General features: G+C 33.1%; 1 protein-coding gene across 1 annotated transcript in view; it reads right to left on the bottom strand.

The window, feature by feature from the left end:
• The window catches only part of LOC149961985 (ATP-binding cassette sub-family C member 3-like), a 150,912-nt gene extending 136,393 nt beyond the window's left edge, over positions 1-14,519 (bottom strand). The window contains exon 1 of the mRNA XM_090163917.1: positions 14,440-14,519. Coding sequence (XP_090020043.1) covers positions 14,440-14,487 — 48 coding nt within the window. The 5' untranslated portion in view covers positions 14,488-14,519. The remainder of the gene's footprint in view (positions 1-14,439) is intronic.
• Positions 14,520-21,937: the final 7,418 nt, after the last annotated feature.

Genomic DNA, 21,937 nt, shown 5'->3' with positions numbered 1-21,937 from the left:
CAAGTTCGCAAACCAAAATATACCTCTCCTCGGAAGAGTTTCTAATTTTCAGTTAGGTGTACAATGTATCCGTGGTTCTGTGGTAGAATGCTCAGCTGACGTGCAGTAGGGCTCGGGTTCGAATCCCGCCCGGCACTAACGCAACTTGAAAAATATTTATAATACACCCAATGACAATAAAAAACGGGCCCTTTTGGAAAAACCTTTTCCCTAATTCTAAGAAACTGCGTACGCAGCGATTACCCTTTGCCCCGAAAATGCGAACGCGTTCGCAGGCCTGACAGACAGACCCACAGACAGACACGGTGGTTGTATAACCCCTCCTAGGGTACAAAGTCCCCTCGGAGAGGTAAAAAACCAAAAACACCTTACCTTTAACAATTCCCGGCTTATAACGCACCCAAAAATACCCTTAACTGAATAGCGCTTATCTCACAATAAATTAAACCAACGTAACCATATTAATGAAAATGTATCACCCATTTAAAGCCAATAAGAAAACACGTAATATAAATTACGAAGTTACGAGTAAATTAAGCCAAGTATACCACTTGAAATTGTATTCATAAATGACCCTAAACGGTTCAAAAGTACCATTGGCTTTTTATGCAGTTATAGTTTAGACGAATACATTTGCAAATGAGCATTTAAAGAAAAGGAAAAATATATATTAAGTTTAAACTTACTCTAAGAGACAATTCCCCAGAATCGACTAAAGGAGACTTTAAGAACCATAATTAAACGCTACACAGAAAAAAAGGTGTTTAGGTTTTTAACATCTAAACATGTTTGAAAGCTAAACACGGATAAGAGTTGGTGTTGTTTCCTTAAACACATCTGTTTAAATAAAACGAGTTTCTCAAACAATCTTCCAAGATCTTTGCGGTAGTGTTCCAAACCGGAACAGCTGGTAAGAGGTCATGTTTTGAAATTAAACATTGATGTTTTTAAACATAATTCTAAACACTGATGTTTAATAAGTGTATATTGCGTTATGAGTTTAATGTATATTTCGCATTGTCTATATATTTCGTTTAATTTCGTTTTCTATTTTTCTAAAAAAAATAATATTCGTTAATCACCGTTATATCAGGAGACATGTCTCCTGGTTATATTAATAGTGTTAACTACAATATGGACCGGGTTCCTATATCATCTCATAACTTTAATTTATTGGTAATTAAGACTTATTAAATAACACTAATGTCTGTAAATCAATAATTGAACATGAACTACGACAGCGGCTCCCAAAAGGTGTTCCGCGGAACCCTAGGGTTCCGTGGAAGGATCACAGGGGTTCCGAGAATTCGCAGCGCGGCCATCTTTGTTTGTGTTAAGAGTCTTTTAAGATAAGTAAAAAAATTAGTTGGGGTTTCACCAGAATTAGGTGGATAATTTAGGGTTCCATAGCAAAATAAATTTGGGAACCGCTGAACTACGAAATATTAATAAAATAACACTACTGATGTGTTTTAAGGTCGTATTAACACAAATATAATTTAAATTAATATCGCTAAAGTATAATCAGGCAGTTAAAGAAATGAAATCGACAGTATAGGCAGTAGGTTTCATTAATTCGTAGCCAATTAATAATAATGTTATTTTAGATCGTAATTAAGCCACTCAAATATACGGCTACTCAAAGAGTGGCGTATACGGAAAAATTAACACATGTTTTAAACCACAACACCCGAACCTTTGAACATGTTTAGAAACTAATCTTTAGACGTGTTTTCAATGTAAGCCCCAAATGCATTTAATATGTGTAATCTCTCAACGTATTTTATTTAACGATAAATATAAGAAGCAAATAACACGTTTAATTTCTAAACGCATGAAGCGGCATGATGTTCCAAAGCTAAACACCACTATCGCCTAAACATGATCGTTTTTAAACATGATAAATATTCTGTTGCATTTTGGTGTTTAAAAAAGTGTTTAGTATCTAAACACCTTTTTTTCTGTGTAGTGTACATATTTTAACAAAACACCGCCGACAGAGTTATATATGGATCTTCGTTCCAACCCTAGAAAATTCTTCTACTTCGGAGATTTGTGTGCAATTTTGTACTATGTTTGCACACTTTGTTTAAAGAGTGTAGAGGAATATAATCGAATTCCAAAAAGGTCATTTACATTTTATAAATTTCCACTTCGACAACTAGTATTTGTAAATTCTAGAAACGTTGATCCCTCATGCCATATAGTCTGTTTCATTGGTGATCCTTTCATTTAAATTTGGAATTGAAACAGGTGACTTTGATTTTGTATATTATTTTTTATATAAATTTGAAGGTCGCGATTGCCATTTTCGAGATCAATATGACTTAAGATCAGCGAATAAGTAGATTAGTCCATAGGTGATTCCTTTTAACTTAACATTACTTAAGATTGTCTACTTGGGCAACCCTATAATGGACAATAAAACTCCCGATATCGATGAGGAAACCATCGACGAGTATCTGTCGGATGACTTTCCCGCCCTCGAGCCGTAAGATGCCACTTCTATATCCGGGTATTTTACCCTCCCAGAAACAACGACCGCCTTGAAAGGGTTATCCCGCGTGAAGGCCTGCGGCCTAGACGGCATCCCCGTTGAGTATTATATCGCGTTTTGGAATATCTTAGGTCCCGTCTTAGTAGACGCTTTAACGGTCTACTAACCTCTCCCATGTATTGGAAAAAATTCTGCTGTTCTATCGTTTGCCTTCTTCCGAAGACTACACAGAAAAAAAAGGTGTAAGAGTTGGTGTTGTTTCCGTAAACACATTTGTTTAAATAAAATGAGTTTCTCAAACAATCTTCCAAGATCTTTCCGGTAGTGTTTCAAACCGGATTAGCTGGTAAGAGGTCATGTTTAGAAATTAAACTTCGTGGTTTTTAAACATAATGCTAAACACTGATGTGTAATAAGTGTATATTGTGTTACGAGTTTAATGTATATTTCGCGTTGTCTATATATTTCGTTTTCTATTTTTCAAAAAAAAATAATATTCGTTAATCACCATTATATTAATAATGTTAACTACAAAATGAACCGGGTTCTATTGTCATCTCATAATTTTAAGTTACTGGTTATTAAGACTAATTATAACAAGTTCCACATCGGTGTATTCGAGCAGGCAAACCCATACACCCTTAGTAGACACAGGTGGGCAAACTAATACAAAAACTGTTGAGGCTACGTGATATCTTATCGTTTTATATATAAATTGCCATCCTAAGTTCAAGAGTGGATACCGCCCACCATCAGGATACGCGGGTGCGCAAACCAATACAAAAGCTGGTGAGGCCATATGATTTCCTATCGTTAGATAGACGGAAAGTATCAAAGGTGAAATAGATAAGCAAAACACGACGAACATAATTCTTTTAAATAATTGAAATAAGTGAATATATATGATTTAAAGAAATTCTTAAACCGGGATTCAAATGTGGGTCATTCCACGTCAAGTCGACAACTCATGCAACCATGGGTCGGCCGAATCAAATGAAATTTAAACCACCTAAACTAGGGACAAAACCATGAGGAAATTGAAATTTTGGGTGAAATCGATGTAGCGGTTGCGTAACTAGAGCCTTTCGAAAATAAGTCACTTTTTCAAACTCTTGAAAAGTTCATTTTCGCACCCTCAAACATTTTAAATAATAAATTGAAGAATATTTCGATGATTAATATGAAACTCTCGATTTTAGGGTGACATATAGCGCTGATTTCGAAAACATTGATTATTATTTTCTAAATATTACCGTTTTATTATACCAAGTTAAAACTTCGTGATTTTTATTCAACGGGGGGTCATTTTCGACGGCCAATTTCGTGATAAGGGCAAACTTCGATTTTGGATTTTAGATATTCATAAAAATGCTCTTAAAATGAGCTTATATTTGATGTACTACACTTTATGTCTAAACGATTTCTAATAGTCGAAATATTAGATCAAAGTAATAAATTCTCAAAATTTTCAAAAAGATTTAATTTTAAAAAATTAAAAAGACAACACTCGATTAGACTAGTGCTTCCAACCGACTCCCAGATATCAGTTGCGATATCTGATCTGATATTACATTATATTACATTATAATACATCATTGTACATTACATTACATCGCATTACATTACGTAACATTGCATCGCATTACATCGTATTGCATTACATTACATTACATCACATCGCATTACATCGCATGGCATTACATTGCATCGCATTACATCGCATGGCGTTACATCGCATAGCATTGCATCGCATTACATCGCATAGCATTACGTCGCATCGCATTACATCTCATCACATTGAATTACATCACATCGCATTAGATCACATCGCATCGCATTACATAGCATTACATCACATCGCATCGCATTACATAGCATTACATCACATCGCATCGCATTACATCATATTACATCTCATTACATTACATCGCATCGCATTACTAATTTAATTTTTTTTATTTAATTCAAAACTTCAATTTCATAATTACAATTTCTCGTTGTGTCCGCTCACTAAGCTTAGCTTGTTAACTATATTTATATATAGTTACCATTATATATATTTATATGTATATATGTTGTTTTTTTTCTATTATTAACACAACAAAATTAATAGTTATATATTTTGTCTAATAAAGCTATTATGTCCATTTGCTTGATCTTCTTTAGTTGAAATTTTAGTTTTGGCAGCGTATTTACATTTTTCGCTAGTAAGTGTAATTTATTAAATAATTTTGGACCTTTATAATTAATTTGTTTTTTCCCGAGTTGTTTCTTTTTTCGTGGAATTTGTAGATTAGAATTAGATACAGAACGGGTGTTGTAAATATAACTAAGTGGGTTTAGAATTGTAGAAAGGTTCGGTTTATAATATTCTAAAATTATTTGTTTTACAAATAATTCACTAACCGAGAGTACACTAAAATCGATATATGCATCTTTCGTCGGTTGATAGTTACATGTAAATTTACGTGACTTCACTGCTGATTTTCCACATATCGCCTTAACAAATATGTGTCCCTCCGTATACCTCTAGCTCAAAAACGAGACTTTTCACGATTTTGGGCGAGTTAGAGGCTTCTCTTATTATAGTCATCTGGAATTACTTAATTTTAAGGGCAAATATTTTCGTCTAGGATGTGAATTTTCAACTGTTAAATTTGTTACTTTATACTTTAAAATATTAGAAAAAAATTTAAAACATTTATTCCTGTATTAAAATGTTTTTATTAATTTAGCAAAATTCGCGTTTGAAATAACAATATTTTATAACGTTCAAATATATTTGTGAAAAACTAAAGCAGTGGTTTTCAACTTGCGTAGCGCTGAGCCCTGGGGTTCCGCTAGATGGCTCCAGGGGTTCCTCGGAAACATTTCAAAATATATATAACTTTTTAAACCCAAATAACAAATTTATAATCTAGTCTATTATATAGAAAAATTAGGTTATAGACCTTCATGCTGAAATATTATAAGAATATTAAAACACACTTTCATTATATGCATGAAAAAACATTTAATTAAATACAATTATATACAATTGAATAGAACCTCGACTAGTTTCGGGGATACTATCTCGGCCATTTGAAAGAGGAAGAAGTACAGACGCGAACTTGATCGGAGTCATATTTATAAATTATATTTATAAAAAATTTATTTCAACGTCATATTTAAAAAAGGACCGCTATCATTGTTCATTAAAAGGTTTTTTTTTAATTTCAATAATCTCTCGGGTATTTCTATCAAAAAGTTCTTGGGCTGCGCAATAAGTTTCGTGTTTTCCCAATCTATATTATGATTAGGACTATTTCTTTGGTGAAGAGCAACGGCCGATTTATAAAAATTATTATTTTTACAATGGTTTCGGTGTTCGGAAATACGTTTATTTAAACTGCGTTTGGTTTTACCTATGTAGACTTTATTACAATCGTGGCAGGGAATTTCATGTATACCAGATTCCTTTGAACTGGGAAATTTCTGTTTACCTTTATCAAAATTATTTTCCATCTTATTTACGTGGCGATATGCAAATTTTTGACAAGGCTTTTTTTATTTATGATATTTGAGATTTTGTGCGAAACACCGAAAAAATAGGAGAACGTAGAATATTAGTTTTTTGTCGTATTAGTCGAGTTGGGGGTTTTAATTTTTGATAGAAGAGAGTCGATCAGAGATAGGTCATAGCCACGATTTTTTGCAACCGACTCGATATACCGAATTCCTTTATCAACGGCTAATTTAGCCCCATTTTCAATCACGATTTTTCCGAACAAAAATCACACTTTTGCGTCAAAAGCAACCGCGAGAAGCTTCTCTATCGGCTTTTTTGTCACGAGAAGCAGATATCTAAATGGATTTGATATAGGCTTCTTTTGAAATAAAAGCGCGTCAAACAAGTTGGCAAGCCAAAATATACCTCTCCTCGGAAGAATTGTACCTAGTGGTATTAATTTCTCGAGACGACCGCAATTCAGAGTTATTTACTTAAAACGTAATCCCGGTTCAATCCCGCCCGGTATAAAGTATTAATTTTAACTAAAATAATTGAGACGAAACCACGGAGTTTAATTCATTTATAATAATATAAACAAGTTCACCAAAATAAAAAATCGCCGTATCATAACGGTTCCTTTACTTCAATATTGTGCCTGTGATGTGATTTGTTTCAGGGAAAACAGTAGCTCGGCGGTAAAACAACCTGGGTTCGATTCTTCGTCATGATCGTATTTTACAATTAAATTATTAATTCATAAATTAGTTATAAAATTATAAATTTAATATAAACTTAGTTCATAAATATTTACAAGATTAAATCAACATTATTTCATTCGTAAAAAAACCAGATTAGGCTTTCATAAATTCATTCATAAAAGAATTCAAGACTTTATTACCTATTATGCTTACGATGAGTGTCTTATTTTCAGTGAAGCTAAGCAGCTATTGGTGGTTCTGTGGAAGAGCACTCAACTGCCAAGCCGAATGGCCTGGGTTCGAAACCTGGGTGGCGCGGTTGTTTTTAATCAATAGAGAAAACGCTAAATTAGAATTTCTTCGATGCAATAATTTCAATTTCAATTCTAGTTCAATTAAACCAAAATTTCGTCTAATTTTCAATGAAGCGTAACAAGTGTCGGTGGATCTGTGGTAGAACGTCCGCCTGTCAAGCAGGAGGTGTCGGGTTGAAATCCCGCCCGATGGGATCGCAAATTGATACTAAAACGAATACCGTAAACAATTGGTGGAAACCCTGCCATTGGACGTTGAAAGGTTGCCATAACACTCAGCACAAAAGTAAATAAGAAGGAGTTGGAGAATACGCACCAATAACAAACGTAGCGGCGGTGGGCGTTAACGAAAAAAAAACTCAACGCAATCGCAAATTTATCCGTTAACGCTTACCGTCACACGGTGGTTTTGCCAACCTTTAAACTGCTAAAACGGTTGTTCGACTGCGTACGCAGTTATTACCCTTTGCCCCGAAAATGCGAACGCGTTCGCAGGCCACACACACACACACACAGACGGACACGCTGGTTGTATAACCCCTCCTAGGGGGCAAAGTCCCCTCGGAGAGGTAAAAAGCAAAAGCGAAAAGCCTGAAATTTATCATAATTGAAATTGGGGCTTTTATCCGAACAAATATTCCTCATTCTCCATAACATAGAGTCATAAGATTGGCGTGTATAAAACTATGGTACATTGGACATTGAGGGGGGCAAAAGCTTTACAGAATTAGGTTTGCAGTAAATTTCAGTATTAATATTTTTGCCAATTTATTTTACTAAAACATCTAAAAATGGTAATTTACCATCGATTTCGTTTTCGGATGTTAACTTAATGTCAGGGTGTATGGAATTAAATATATCAAGAAACATAGATATTGTACCATTGTTATTATTAAAAACAGCGAAAATATCGTCAACGTAGCGTTTATATTATAACGAAAGGGTTTGATAATTTATTCAGAACCGACTCTTCAATATAATGCACACAAATATTGCATAGTAAGGGACCGAGTGGGTTTCCCATACTGAGTCCTTCAGTTTGACCATAAATTTGTCCGTTACACATGAAGTAGCTGGATGTAACACAAATTTTCACTATTTGGATAATATCTTTTATATCTTGTAATGGATAGCCAAATTCACTTAATCTCATTTTTAGAAACTTAAGGGCATCATCAACTGTAACAATGGTAAAAAGAGACGTTAAATCCATAGTACAGTCTTCAAAAGAATATTTTTTTAATTTCGTTCACAAATTATATGGAGTTTTTTATGGTATTTTTATTGCCATTATTTAGACAAGACAACCTCTTGCTTAAATATTTAGATAGAAAGTATGCAGGGCTCCCTACATTTGAATTAATTGGTCTAAAAGTAAGAAGAGGACGGCCAGGCTCAGTTGATAAAGGCGTCGGTTTTGGAAACTACGCGGCCAGAAATCTGGGTTCGAATCCCGGTGTCGCCAGTAATATAAATTATATTGATAAATTATTTTTCGCAGCTCCATCTCTCATGTAGACGCTTTCCACGCTAACGCCAAACAAACAAACCAACAAACAAACACACAACACTTAACGACATTCCGTCCATAGCAATAGTCCCACTTCGATATATATATATAACTCGATGTGGAACTAAAAACCACTTCGTCGTCGTCGTCATCGTCGTTCGAGCTTTTGGTTAGTCAGTAAGGAAGGCGAAGGCGGGCCAGCGAGGAAAAAGCGACCCGTGGAACAGTGTGTCAGAATTTATAGCCCGGTGTACCTAGTAACAGAGACCATACCACCGGAGGCCTATCATCATAGTGCCCTACGCCAGCGTTCCCCTAGCCCGGACAGGTGACAAATCCAGCATGGGTAGCAGAACCCTACTACTGATGGTCGCACCTTTGACGCAAGCCACTCAACCCAGCAGAAGGTGCAGCAATGGGTGGACCAATCCCCACTTCACACACAGCAGTGGGATTAAGAGTGGATAGTTTAGCAACTCCAGCCGACACCCTACCTATGGAGGTAAAGAGTCAAACCCTTTGGAGAGAGATCCTAAAGGGAAACGACGAGCACACAGCAGTCCAAGTAACCCGGCACAGCTGGCACCGGAGATCCCGGTGTGGTTCCAAAAGGCCGGGAAACAGGACCGCCGTGCCCGCTTATGGAGGCCCACCACCCCACAGCAGGCTACCCAATCAGCCGAGGCGGCCGGTTTGCACGGACCCTCTCCGTTAGCCTGCGCCGAAGCACAGTATCCAGCCAAAACCTGACCGAAGTCGGAGGTGGAGATTGGACCATTTGATCAGAGCTAACATCTCCCAGTGCGCCACCTTCCTTATGGGTTACAAGAGCCGGACCCCGACTCCCCGGTAAAGCCACCAGTTATTGCACACTCCAACCCATTTAGGGCCAGACCCGTGGAATAGAGGGAAACCGAGACTGCCTTTCGCTTAGTTACTGACGTAGTTCGACTATCTATTTTCACAAAATCTGTCGCCCCTGAGGTCGTTCCGATTAGACGGTCCCGTGGCTCTCTCGGCGTACGTTAGTCCCGTGGCCTTTATGCATCAGCCATTGGATACAGGGTGTTTAAAGGGGTACAGGGAGGTTTGGTACGACTGCGAGTTTGAGTTATTTTAGCGGGGAAAGGGTACCACGGAAATTATCGCATTGGAAAGGGGGAGGGGAGAACAACGGAAATTCTCGCATGGAGAAAAGGGGGAGAAGGTACCACGGTAATTATCACATGGGGAAAAGGTGGAGGTGGGTACCACGGTAACTATCACATGGGAAAAGCGGAAAGGGGGTACCACGGTTATTATCACATGGGGAAAAGGTGGAGGTGGGTACCACGGTAATTATGACATTCGAAAAGGAGCGGTGGGTACTACGGTAATTATCACATGGGGAAAAGGGGGAGGAAGGGCCTTACTGGGGTGGTTCTACTTTGGGGAAAAGGGTACCATGGAAATTATCGCAAAGGAAAAGGGGGAGGGGGCCTTACGGGGGGAGGTCGACTATGGGGCAAGGATGGCACGGAAAAAGTGGTTGGGGGGCGTACTGGGGTGGAGTGCCTCGAAACACACAACTAGCTGAGGGCCCGCCTGTAAGGCGGGCAATCAGCTAGTATAGTCATAAGATTGGCGTGTATAAAGCTATGTTATGGAGAATGAGGAATATTTCTTCGGATAAATTGGCCGTTGATAAAGAAATTCAGTATATTCAGTCTGATGCCAAAAATCGTGGCTATGACCTATCTCTGATCGACTCTCTTCTATCAAAAATTAAAACCCCCAACTCGACTAATACGACAAAAAACTAATATTCTACGTTCTCCTATTTTTTCGGTGTTTCACACAAAATCTCAAATATCATAAATAAAAAAAGCCTTGTCAAAAATTTGCATATCGCCACGTAAATAAGATGGAAAATAATTTTGATAAAGATAAACATAAACTTCCCAAATCAAAGAAATCTGGTAATAAAGTCTACATAGGTAAAACCAAACGCAGTTTAAATAAACGTATTTCCGAACACCGAAACCATTGTAAAAATAATAATTTTTATAAATCGGCCGTTGCTCTTCACCAAATAAATAGTCCTAATCATAATATAGATTGGGAAAACACGAAACTTATTGCGCAGCCCAAGAACTTTTTGATAGAAATACCCGAGAGAGTATTGAAATTAAAAAAAACCCTTTAATGAACAATGATAGCGGTCCTTTTTACCTCTCCGAGGGGACAAAGTGGGTGTGGAGTATGTTGTGTTTGCGTGATGATGGTTGTGGATGCTGAGTCTGTTGTGTTTGAATGGGCGTTTTCTCTCCAACGTCTTATTCATGACTTTGGGACGGACCGAGTGCTGAGGGTTATACGTCCAATGGCAGGGTTTCCATCATTTGTACACGGTATTCGTCTTACTATCTATTTGCAATTATTGGCGCCGGACGGGAATCGAACCCGGGTCTGCCTCGTGCAAAAGATTTAATCTAACCACTCAGCCACCAACGCTTGTTAAATTACGGTGTTTTTTCTAAAAAACAGCTTTGGCAAATGTCATTTACAAAGTTATAACGTTAGGTACTATAGTTTATTCTACATCATTTTAAATATTTGTAAATTATATTAATCTTATATTTAATGAAATATTTATAAATTATATTTTATGAAATATTTATAAATTATATTTAATGAAATATTTATAAATTATATTTAATGAAATATTTATAAATTATATTTAATTAAATATTTATAAATTATATTTAATTAAATATTTATAAATTATATTTAATTAAATATTTATAAATTATATTTAATTAAATATTTATAAATTATATCAATCTTATATTTAATGAAATATTTATAAATTATATCAATCTTATATTTAATGAAATATTTATAAATTATATCAATCTTATATTTATAAATTATATTTAATGAAATATTTATAAATTATATCAATCTTATATTTATAAATTATATTTAATGAAATATTTATAAATTATATTTAATGAAATATTTATAAATTATATTTAATGAAATATTTATAAATTATATTTAATGAAATATTTATAAATTATATTTAATGAAATATTTATAAATTATATTTAATGAAATATTTATAAATTATATTTAATGAAATATTTATAAATTATATCAATCTTATATTTAATGAAATATTTATAAATTATATCAATCTTATATTTAATGAAATATTTATAAATTATATTTAATGAAATATTTATAAATTATATCAATCTTATATTTAATGAAATATTTATAAATTATATTTAATGAAATATTTATAAATTATATCAATCTTATATTTAATGAAATATTTATAAATTATATTTAATGAAATATTTATAAATTATATCAATCTTATATTTAATGAAATATTTATAAATTATATCAATCTTATATTTAATGAAATATTTATAAATTATATCAATCTTATATTTAATGAAATATTTATAAATTATATTTAATGAAATATTTATAAATTATATTTAATGAAATATTTATAAATTATATTTAATGAAATATTTATAAATTATATTTAATGAAATATTTATAAATTATATTTAATGAAATATTTATAAATTATATTTAATGAAATATTTATAAATTATATTTAATGAAATATTTATAAATTATATTTAATGAAATATTTATAAATTATATCAATCTTATATTTAATGAAATATTTATAAATTATATTTAATGAAATATTTATAAATTATATTTAATGAAATATTTACAAATTATATTTCATGAAATATTTATAAATTATATTTAATGAAATATTTATAAATTATATTTAATGAAATATTTATTAATTATATTAATCTTATATTTAATTAAATATGTATAAATTATATTAATCTTATATTTAATTAAATATGTATAAATTATATTTATCTAATATTTAATTAAATATTTATAAATTATATTAATCTTATATTTAATTTAATATTTATCAATTATATTAATCTTATATTTAATTAAATATTTATAAATTATATTAATCTTATATTTTATTAAATATTTATAGATTATATTAAACTTATATATAATTAAATATTTTAGTATTTTAATGTAAAATTTTATAGTGATCAGGAATTGAACTCTGGTCGCATTGTAACAATGCGGATAGTTCACCGCCGAGCCATTGACTCCCTTAGTGACATATTAAAGTAAAGGAACAATTATGATAAGGCGGGTTTTTTTACTAAACGGATTAATACAATATCTGTATATATTGTTTATTGAACTTTGTTTGTTTATTCTTTGGTACGGTTTTTTGTTTTGTTTTAAATTTTTGTTAAATTCTTAACGAAATTTCGTTAAAACACAAAAGGTAGTTCATTGTTACCTTTAATAACGCTTAGAAAAAGGATAATTATTCAAAACTCCCGCGGAAACTATATCAAAGTAATAATATAGCGCCACCATGTGGAGAACTATCAATCAAACCGGGTAAAAAATATAATCTCTTCAATTTTTTTAGTCAAATCTCGGCGTGTCAAAAAAAAACTCAAAATAAAAGTATATAAGGCCGTTGCCGTCAAAATGGAAGATATAGTCTTTCTTAGTTCTTGGCTGTCAGACGAACTACTACAGGACGGGGTCCTGGTGTCGGTCAAAAGTTATGAGGTAACTTTGCGGTTTGAATTAGTATGTTCGGTCTTCGGTCAAGAAAAGAGTTAAATTGTGTTTCGCGTTTGGAACGTGAGTGAATGGACTGAAGTGTATGAACAGTGCGTGTTTAAGCCTGAAAGTTTTAAAGTAATTGTGAACTAACTCAAGTCAGCTGTAAGATAAAATTGATTGTTATAATTTTTTGAATTGGAATAACCTAATTATACCCTTGAAATTATCAACTCAACCTGTGAGGCTAATTAAGTAGATTGGAAGTAATTAGTAGCGAACAGCTCTCAGCGGTTAATTAAGACAGTTTATAGTTAGGTAGTTTGAATTTAGTTAAAATTACTCAGTATAATTTATGATAAACTAAGACAAATCTAGTCTTAGACACTTGAGTACCAGTTCTGTACAATTACGTAGAAGGGATATCTATTGTTGGGTTATTGATGAAAGTTAAATCTAGAACGTTTCATAGACTGTTCTGAATAAAAATAAACGTTTATAACTTTGCGTAATTCTGGTTGCCATTTTATTTTCAAATAACTCGCCCACAACATTACACTTCTGGCAATCCCGAATCAAATAAATTTTCGATATAACGGCGACGGGAAATTATTCTCGTAAATTTATCGCGCGGTCTTAGGGATTATTCTTTTAACAAAATTTCGATATCGTTTAATTAAAATCGGCTCTATTCCGTTACAATTATAAACCAAAAAGCGAACGGTCGTTATAATACCCTCTGTAGATATTTCTTTCATAAAAATTTGCTTCGTATAATATTCAAGTGATAAACTTGTACTGTAAAAAGGGTTTAATTCAATTGTGCATTGCTATAGTACGTCTAATTCACTGTCGTAACTACTTAATTTATAATATTCTGAATAAATTAAAATTGGTCGTTTCGTCTCAATTATTTTAATTATAATTATAATTTTATACCGGGCGGGATGGCTATTTTTGAGATCAATAATCCAAAAGATCGCCCAATTGGGCAACCCTTTTATGAAACCTATTAGTATTTTAGAAATATTTGATATTTTTACTTCCTCGATTTTTTTAAATTTCAACGGTAGTTGTTGTCTGTTCTCTTAAACTTATTCAGCTCTTGATAAATTTATCGTTAAATAATGTCTTCTTTATTGGAACTTATTAAGAAGGCTAGGATCTGAGACATTTCAAATTTAAAATAAAACCTAACTCTTAAAGATTTAATCTGGTTAAGAGACATCATAACATACATTATACTGAAATGAGTGATATACGAATAAAATGGTCTGAGGAGAGCTTTCGGAACTTACCCAGAACACCGTTTCGCACAGACCATAGAAACCATTATCTTCCTCCATTGCAAGAAACTGGGTTCAAATCCTTCCAGACATTTGTGAACTATTTATTAACGAGACAGTTACTGAAATAAAAAGATAAATATTACAGAGAGAGCTTGAAATGACCTCTTTTCGAAATATCTTTGTTGATAATTGTAAGATGATATAGTGAGATTTTTAAGTATACCCATTTACTAACCCAATGTACATGTATCTCCTTATCATAACAAATACATACATTATAAATAACCATGAAGATGCGGTAATATCTCTAATATTTTATGAAAGAAACAGAGAACGTTGAAATGGCGAATATTTACGTTTTGGTAGACAGATAGGATTCTGAGTCTTTGATTTCTTATGAAATAACGCTTATGCTCCGGACCATTTAATCCCGAAGGTCACCCTGGCACAAAATAACAAATAAATTACAGGCAGACAATCAATTTAATTTGTGTTTTCTACATTTATTTCAAGCAGTGGCGTAGCCAGGGGGTGGAACAGGGGGCACATGCCCTCCCCCCGAAACGTATGGTCGTATGTACAAATATTTTTATTTTTTTACTTTTTTTTCAAAAAATCCAGGCTACGCCACTAATTTCAAGAAACTAACGAAACAATAAAACGAAGTTGTTTTTACTTACGGTAAAACGTAAAAGAGGTGTTTTTACTTCTAAAGCTTCACTGAACGCTGTACGGGTAGAAGGGAACGGGTAGAAAGCCGTTTAATATTTCCCAAGGCATATGGAGCTACATGATCGATAACACTTGTGGCATTAACAAAACCATGACAAATGGCAGAAGTATGTAGTAGTAATACTTCAAGCTATGACGCGTTTAGTATAAGCCAGACATTTTGTAAAGGTAACCAATGGGGATTTGTTTTTCCAATGATGCACTCTTATCGCTCATTGCTGGCAATGTTGAGTGGATAATAAAATTTCAAAATATTATTTTTTTCGAAAGTTATTATTCGTAGCGTAATTAACTAGAACGTAGCGAAGTATTGTTGTGAGAAAAACTGACAGTAACAGGACCTTTCTAGAGGTCGGCGATGGTTAACTTTTATTCAATAGATAAAGCTCCCAAAATTATTCGTAAAACGTTTTGATCAAGTAATTTATATTTCTGTATTATCCTATTAATTTTTTTCATAAATTTGTAAAATTAATTGGAAAAACGACGTTTTTTCGATAAAAGCTCAAATTTTACGAATAATACATGTTTTTTAATCATTTTCCGAAATATTAACCGGTAAATTTCTTTGTTTACATTTTTTTCCCGAAAAAAATTAATTTAAACATGCATAATGATTAACCGTTAAAGACCTCTAGATCTTTCATCTCAGGGCTAGACTCTTTTTAATAAAGTGATATTGAAGAAAAGGGTTTTTTGTCCCTTCTCTAATTTTACTTAATTACTTTTGGGAGAGCTAATTTTTAACCCATCACTTAACTTGGACTGAAACAAGTTAAGGGAAATTAATTTATTTTACTACGCGCCTACTCTAGTTCCTAAGTTTTAGGTCAGAAAAAAATTCCACGTTACGTTTGTTTTTTGCAAGGTTTATTTTAACCTTATACGGTTGAGAAAAAGTTTTATTCTGCTCATCTCCGCTCGCTGGACCCTCGAAGAAAGCTCGGTTAATCCTTTAACAATGCGGGGGAGGAAACGAGCGCCAATATTCGATGGAATACTACTGACGCGCTCGTTTCCCGGATTTTCCCGGAATTTTTTGAGAATGTCCAGAGAGCGTCGAAAAGATTCAAATACAAAACATATAGTCTAGAGGCTACAGGAAATAATCGTGCACTTTTGGATTAAAGCATGCAAATTAGTGGAAAAATACTTTGAAGTATGTAAAATCAAAAAAGATTAGAGGCATTCTCTACCTCTGCTGTTACAGGTGTGACAAGCTGTCAAAGTTGATGAAAAAGTGTAAACTTACCTTTTTGAACAACAATTTCGAAAGGCAGCTGGGTGCGCGCGCCGCTCGCCGATTTGCGCTATAGAGAAGAAACGGGGGTCAGTCTATAAAGGTAAACACCAGCCGAATACGCGTAGATTCGCAGTGTGTTGATATAATATGCATATGTAATATTTTTAAATTCAACTGCCTTATTGCGTTAGATGATAAAACGTTTTTTAACATAACCTATAATATTAATTAACGTGTTTATTTTCCATTAGTCTTATATTTTTCAAACTTTTTCAATTATCCATTTCAATTATTTTTTGATAAACTATTCAAAATCGTTTTCGCATCCTCCACATTTACAAAGTTCAGTACATGATAAATTAGTTTTGTGGCATTTACAATTACCCCGACAACCTTTGACACAACCACATTTTACCATCTCTCTACAGACATCACCTGCTGGTGGCAGAGTCCTCCAAAGAGGTTGCCATTTATGACCAGTTTCACTTTTAAAATTAGTCCACCCAAAACTCGACGGTTCTGGTAAAATGGGTTCTCTTATTAGAGCTTGACCCCACACGTGACCCGCCTGGAAAGCTACACGCATAAGTGTTGCAATAATGCGTCTTGTGTTGGTGGAATTAGTTCATTTCGCGGTTTTTCTGGGTGAAAAGACTTGGTCTCGCTTTATTAACTTCTTCATCGGTACTGCAACGATCGTACATTAAGCCTAAGAACTTCTCAATCAACGGCCAAACCTCTTTAAGGTCCGATTTAGTAGTTGTTTAAGAGCCGGAGTTACGTCTTGGAAACACTTCCATGTTGACCACGCGGTTTTTTACCTTTTCCATTAAAACAGTAAGTTGTGTCGCATCCTGTTAACGCGTGAAAAACTGGTTGGGCTTTCGCTTTGTCTCTACCCAATGGTCTTGATAACCATGTGGCGTCTATGTAACGGAAATCTTTACCATATTCAAAGGCTATAACCATAGGTTCGCGAGGAATCTTGTTCACGAGGCTGATACCTAGACTTCAGTATCCACAGTTCTAAGCAGGAAGGATTTCATTCCCTGCTTCGCTTCGTCTAGAGCGTGTAGGAACATCCTGGTATCAGCTTCTTCGTGGGAGCACGGAGAAAGGTTTTTAAGATTACCTTTGATGGAACTAAGAACATTTTCTCTGTTCGTAATGTATATAGCTCCAGGATTTTTAGCTGTAACGGCGTAGACACTCAAGAATCTAAAGAGTTCTTTCTTGTTTTCTTTTTCTTTTAAAAACTCTGGCCAGTTTTTTGGTAAATCCTCGCGACCATCCACTCTTATTCTTGCACCTTTACCACGCTTCTTCCTCGCGTTCTCTTTAAGGGTACCCGTTATGTACACGTCAAAGACAACGTCAACACGACGAACGCAACTGGTAAACTGACCAATTAGGTATTTAGAAAATGTTGCAGCGTAATCTAAAAATGTTTTAGCGTTTCCACGCTTTATCATATTGATGATTGCAGCGCCGTCGATGATGACCATGTCGGATTCGAGACCTGATTTTAGAATATCCTCCTAGTCTGTCAACAGATCCTCTAAACACGAAAGTAAATCGGATTTGTTGCAAAACCTCATGTTTCCATTATTCGTCAATGATGGCGGAAAAGCTTGATTTTCATGATTAAAAAAAACATCAAGGTCTCCACTTCGTACTTGAGACGCTTTATAAAGTCTCGTAAATAAATTTATGTCGCTTTTAATACTCGAAATTTGAAGCTGGCTTTAGCATTTCTCTTTTTGCGGCGGTCTGCTGAAAAGAGGAAATTTGTTTTTCTTCGGAACATCCGTAATTTCCGCGGTACAATCGACAAGACGCTTGCAAAATAGCTCATTTGATTGGAGTTCCCCAATGGTTTTTATATTTTTTAGAGAATTCGCTATTCTTTTGTCCAAAATTTGACGTGTATCCAAAATAAGCAAATCTTCGCTTGCATCGGCAAACGGATTTCCCATGTCATTCATGACTGATATGAGTGACTGGACGTCTTCTAAAATTTTGTTTTGAGAAATTGGCGTCTTGATGAAATGTCTGATTTTTAGAACTTTTGAATCCAATAATATCTGTAAATTGTTGAACCACTCGACAAATCTCAGGTCCCGCTACCATCTATCGCAATAGATATGTAAGCTTTTCCATCAGAGTTCTATTGTGTGTGAAAGGTTTTTTCCAGATGACAGCCACGTGCCAGTTTCGCAATACCGTACCTTTAAATGACTAGCTATGATATATTACCAAGTTAAAGTATGCACCTGTAGGTTTACTACAAATTTACCATTAAAAATAAAGTAAAATAACCTTCTTTCAGTCTATTCCGCTCCCAAAATTAAGTATAATTCCGATTTTCTTTCGTTGGAATTATTTAATTTCAATTTTTAAAAACATAAATAATTTCAATGAAAGAAAATCGGGATTATACTTAATTTTGGAGCGGAATAAACTGAAAATAAGTTATTTGAACATTTCATTATCCCTTTAAGAGAGTAAGAATAAGCATTTTTTATTATTTTAATGAAAATTTTTATAATTTGTATAAGAAGAATACGGCTGCTCTTATTAAGTTATGCTATCAAAGTAATGCATTAACTAAATTGTCACCAGGGGGATAAGATGAAATTAAATTTCGGTCGTTTAGGCTGGATACGCTTCTTTGGTGCTTTACAACACTAAAAAATTTTAAATAAAAAAATACTATATTAAGACAAACCGTGTTTTTTTATATAATTAAGATATTTATTTTAGTTTCTGAATCAAAAGGCAGTACAGTTTTTTACCTATTCTACCAAATTTAGGTTTTAAAAATTCCTTGTTTCGGTTTGCCATGGAACGTAGTAACAAGGGTAAACAGAGCGCAACAACCCACCAGTAGAAGGAAAGTAAGGGCGAGGCTCCGATCCTAGGATCGAGGATCGAGGATCCAGGATTTTAGGGGTGAAATGGGGGTAAAATCGTCGAAAAGTCAATGTATTTATGATATTTCTCGCGACAATTTGTTTTCTCGTATATCAACATATTGTGTTCAGGCCCAACTTGTTTATTTATCTCCGCTTATCTCGATTGACACTTGAACGTATATCTTATCGCGTTTTATCGTACGGAATAAGTTGCAATGTTGTGAAAGTCATAACCTGGGCGGCGCGCGTGCGTGGATTACCCGGGAGGCGCGGTTAATTTGAATTTGAGTGTTTGGACGTCATGGAATATTTGTTGTTAAAGTACCGTAGAATGGAAATATTTTTAAACTTCATTTTAATTTCATTGTAGTACGCTTGGCATTGAACCTATCTCACACGCGGATTGCCTGGAGCGTGGTTTTCGCGACGCTTAATTTAAATTTAAATGAAAACATGGATTTAAGTGTTTTAAAAAGTGACGTCATGGAATATTCGAAGTAGTTGTTAAAGTGACGCAAAATGGAAATATTTTTAAACTTCATTTAATATCATTAGCGCGTAAGTGGTTCATGTAACCAAAATTGGACCGCAAGTTTTTTTTCTTTTAGGTGAATCTCTATGGAAGTTTAACATTACAATAAAGCTAATAGGTCCAGTTTAGGGTACTTATGGTCCGAAATACAGTAAATAGGGCCGGTAATGGTGACTTTGGTCGCTTTTCGAGTACTTTCGGTTTATTTTGGTCCATTTTTGGTTACAAGACGTGTGAGGGGTTAATGAAATTAAAAAAGCTCTCGACTAGCTCATTTCAAATGGCTATACGAAAACGTTAAATTACATTCCGAAAAGCATGTTGAAGAGTGGAAATTTTAGTTACATGAAGCTAGTCAAAGAGAAATTGTACTGAGAAATAAAGTTAAAGATATAAAAACAGATATAATTGGATTGAAAATAGTGCAAGATAGTTGGAAGAGAGCAGAAAACTAGAAAGCGTGTTTACAAAAAGTTATTTTAAACGTAACTTAGTACATTAGTTAAGTATTTTTAAAAATTTGAATATCGGAATTGTATTTTGTTGTAATTAAGTATTTTTAAAAATTTTAATATCGGAATTGCATTTTGTTGCATTAAAAGTAGAGTATAGAATTTACATAAATTATTATTTTTAATATAAAATCGCACAATTTAAAAAAAGGAATAACATTTTTCAAATTATTTAGAATATATTTAATAATAGACTAAAAACTTTGCTCAACGAAAAACTAAATAACGATAACTAATGTACAATTAATTTATTAAATAACGAGAAAATGTCTTAAGGTAATATAAAAATAAAACAAGCGATTAATTAAACATTGAAAAATAAATTATTATTATCAATTTGATAATTGTTTACGGATATCGATTATGATCGATGTTTGTACTACAGTGTTCATATCCGAAAATGTAGTTAAATGAAATAATTAAGTAAACAAACATAAATTTTAGATCGCCTTTCAACCAAAATATCTAATAGCGCTAGTACATTCTAGATAAATAAACAAGTTCTTGGGAATAAGAGACTTTTTTTTCAAAGATAAGCAAATTTTATAGTTTATTGTCATTGGTTCCATAACAAAACCACATTGTAACGTAATAATGGCTACCTCTATCTGTAAACTTATCAAGATAAGAAATGGCATATAATGAGATTATAAAACTATATAACGATCATTGATAATAAATTTCTAATCGCAAAACGCTAAACCTGTAAATCTTACATAAAATATAAAAAATTGACATTTTTTTTTGTTAAACACTAGTAACTTTTTTTGTTACACACTAGTCTCAATTCCATGTGAAACTCTTTCAGTTTCTTAAAGTTCCTTTGGAGTTACAAAATCGGGTTTTAGAAATACAATTTTCCTATTTAATTAAATATCAGGATTAAAATTAGAATTGCTATATTAAATTATGCATTTGTACTTTAAACAATACTTGTATTTGAAATTATATAACATAAAACTAATGTTTAAAAATAAAAAGATATCAAGGTTTTCAAATCAGTTAAAAATATTTAAATTAGATGCATTATGTTTATATTTTTAACTTAAAAGCGAAACTCAATTCTACATAAAATAAAGATTTTTAAAATAGACTATTATAACTAGCGATAAATCTATTTTAATAGATGCTTTGCTGACATCTATAGCCATCAATGGAAACTATTATACAAAATGCTAAAAGTTCCAAGTGTTATTAATGATATTCATCAGTTTTCAACAGATTATAGGCCGTATAAAATATGTAGTAGGATTTTAAGAGAAAAAATAAATAAATACGGAAAATCAATTATTTTATTTATTTAGGTCTTGATTTGTTATCACCCACCAAACAATCGTGAAGTCACTCTATAAAGTCCAGCTCATCTGGAGCGTCCCAAAAATAATATTTTTTTAAATTGAGCATTGTTTATAGCTCCCTTCTTTGTTCTTTTGGATACTGCCAGAAAGAAAAAAGAGATAAATCCTTAGCATTTAAGTCTATGTAATAAAATATAGTCGCTTTTTTTAAGTTCTATATTACTTTAAAAATATTTCGAATAAAGTATGGAAAATGGAGAAATTCAAGCATACGA

Source organism: Leiobunum rupestre, chromosome 1 (assembly GCF_980474605.1).
Source record: "Leiobunum rupestre chromosome 1, qqLeiRupe1.1.hap1, whole genome shotgun sequence".
Taxonomy (NCBI): Eukaryota; Metazoa; Arthropoda; class Arachnida; order Opiliones; family Sclerosomatidae; genus Leiobunum; species Leiobunum rupestre.
This window is presented reverse-complemented; position numbering and strand designations above follow the sequence as displayed.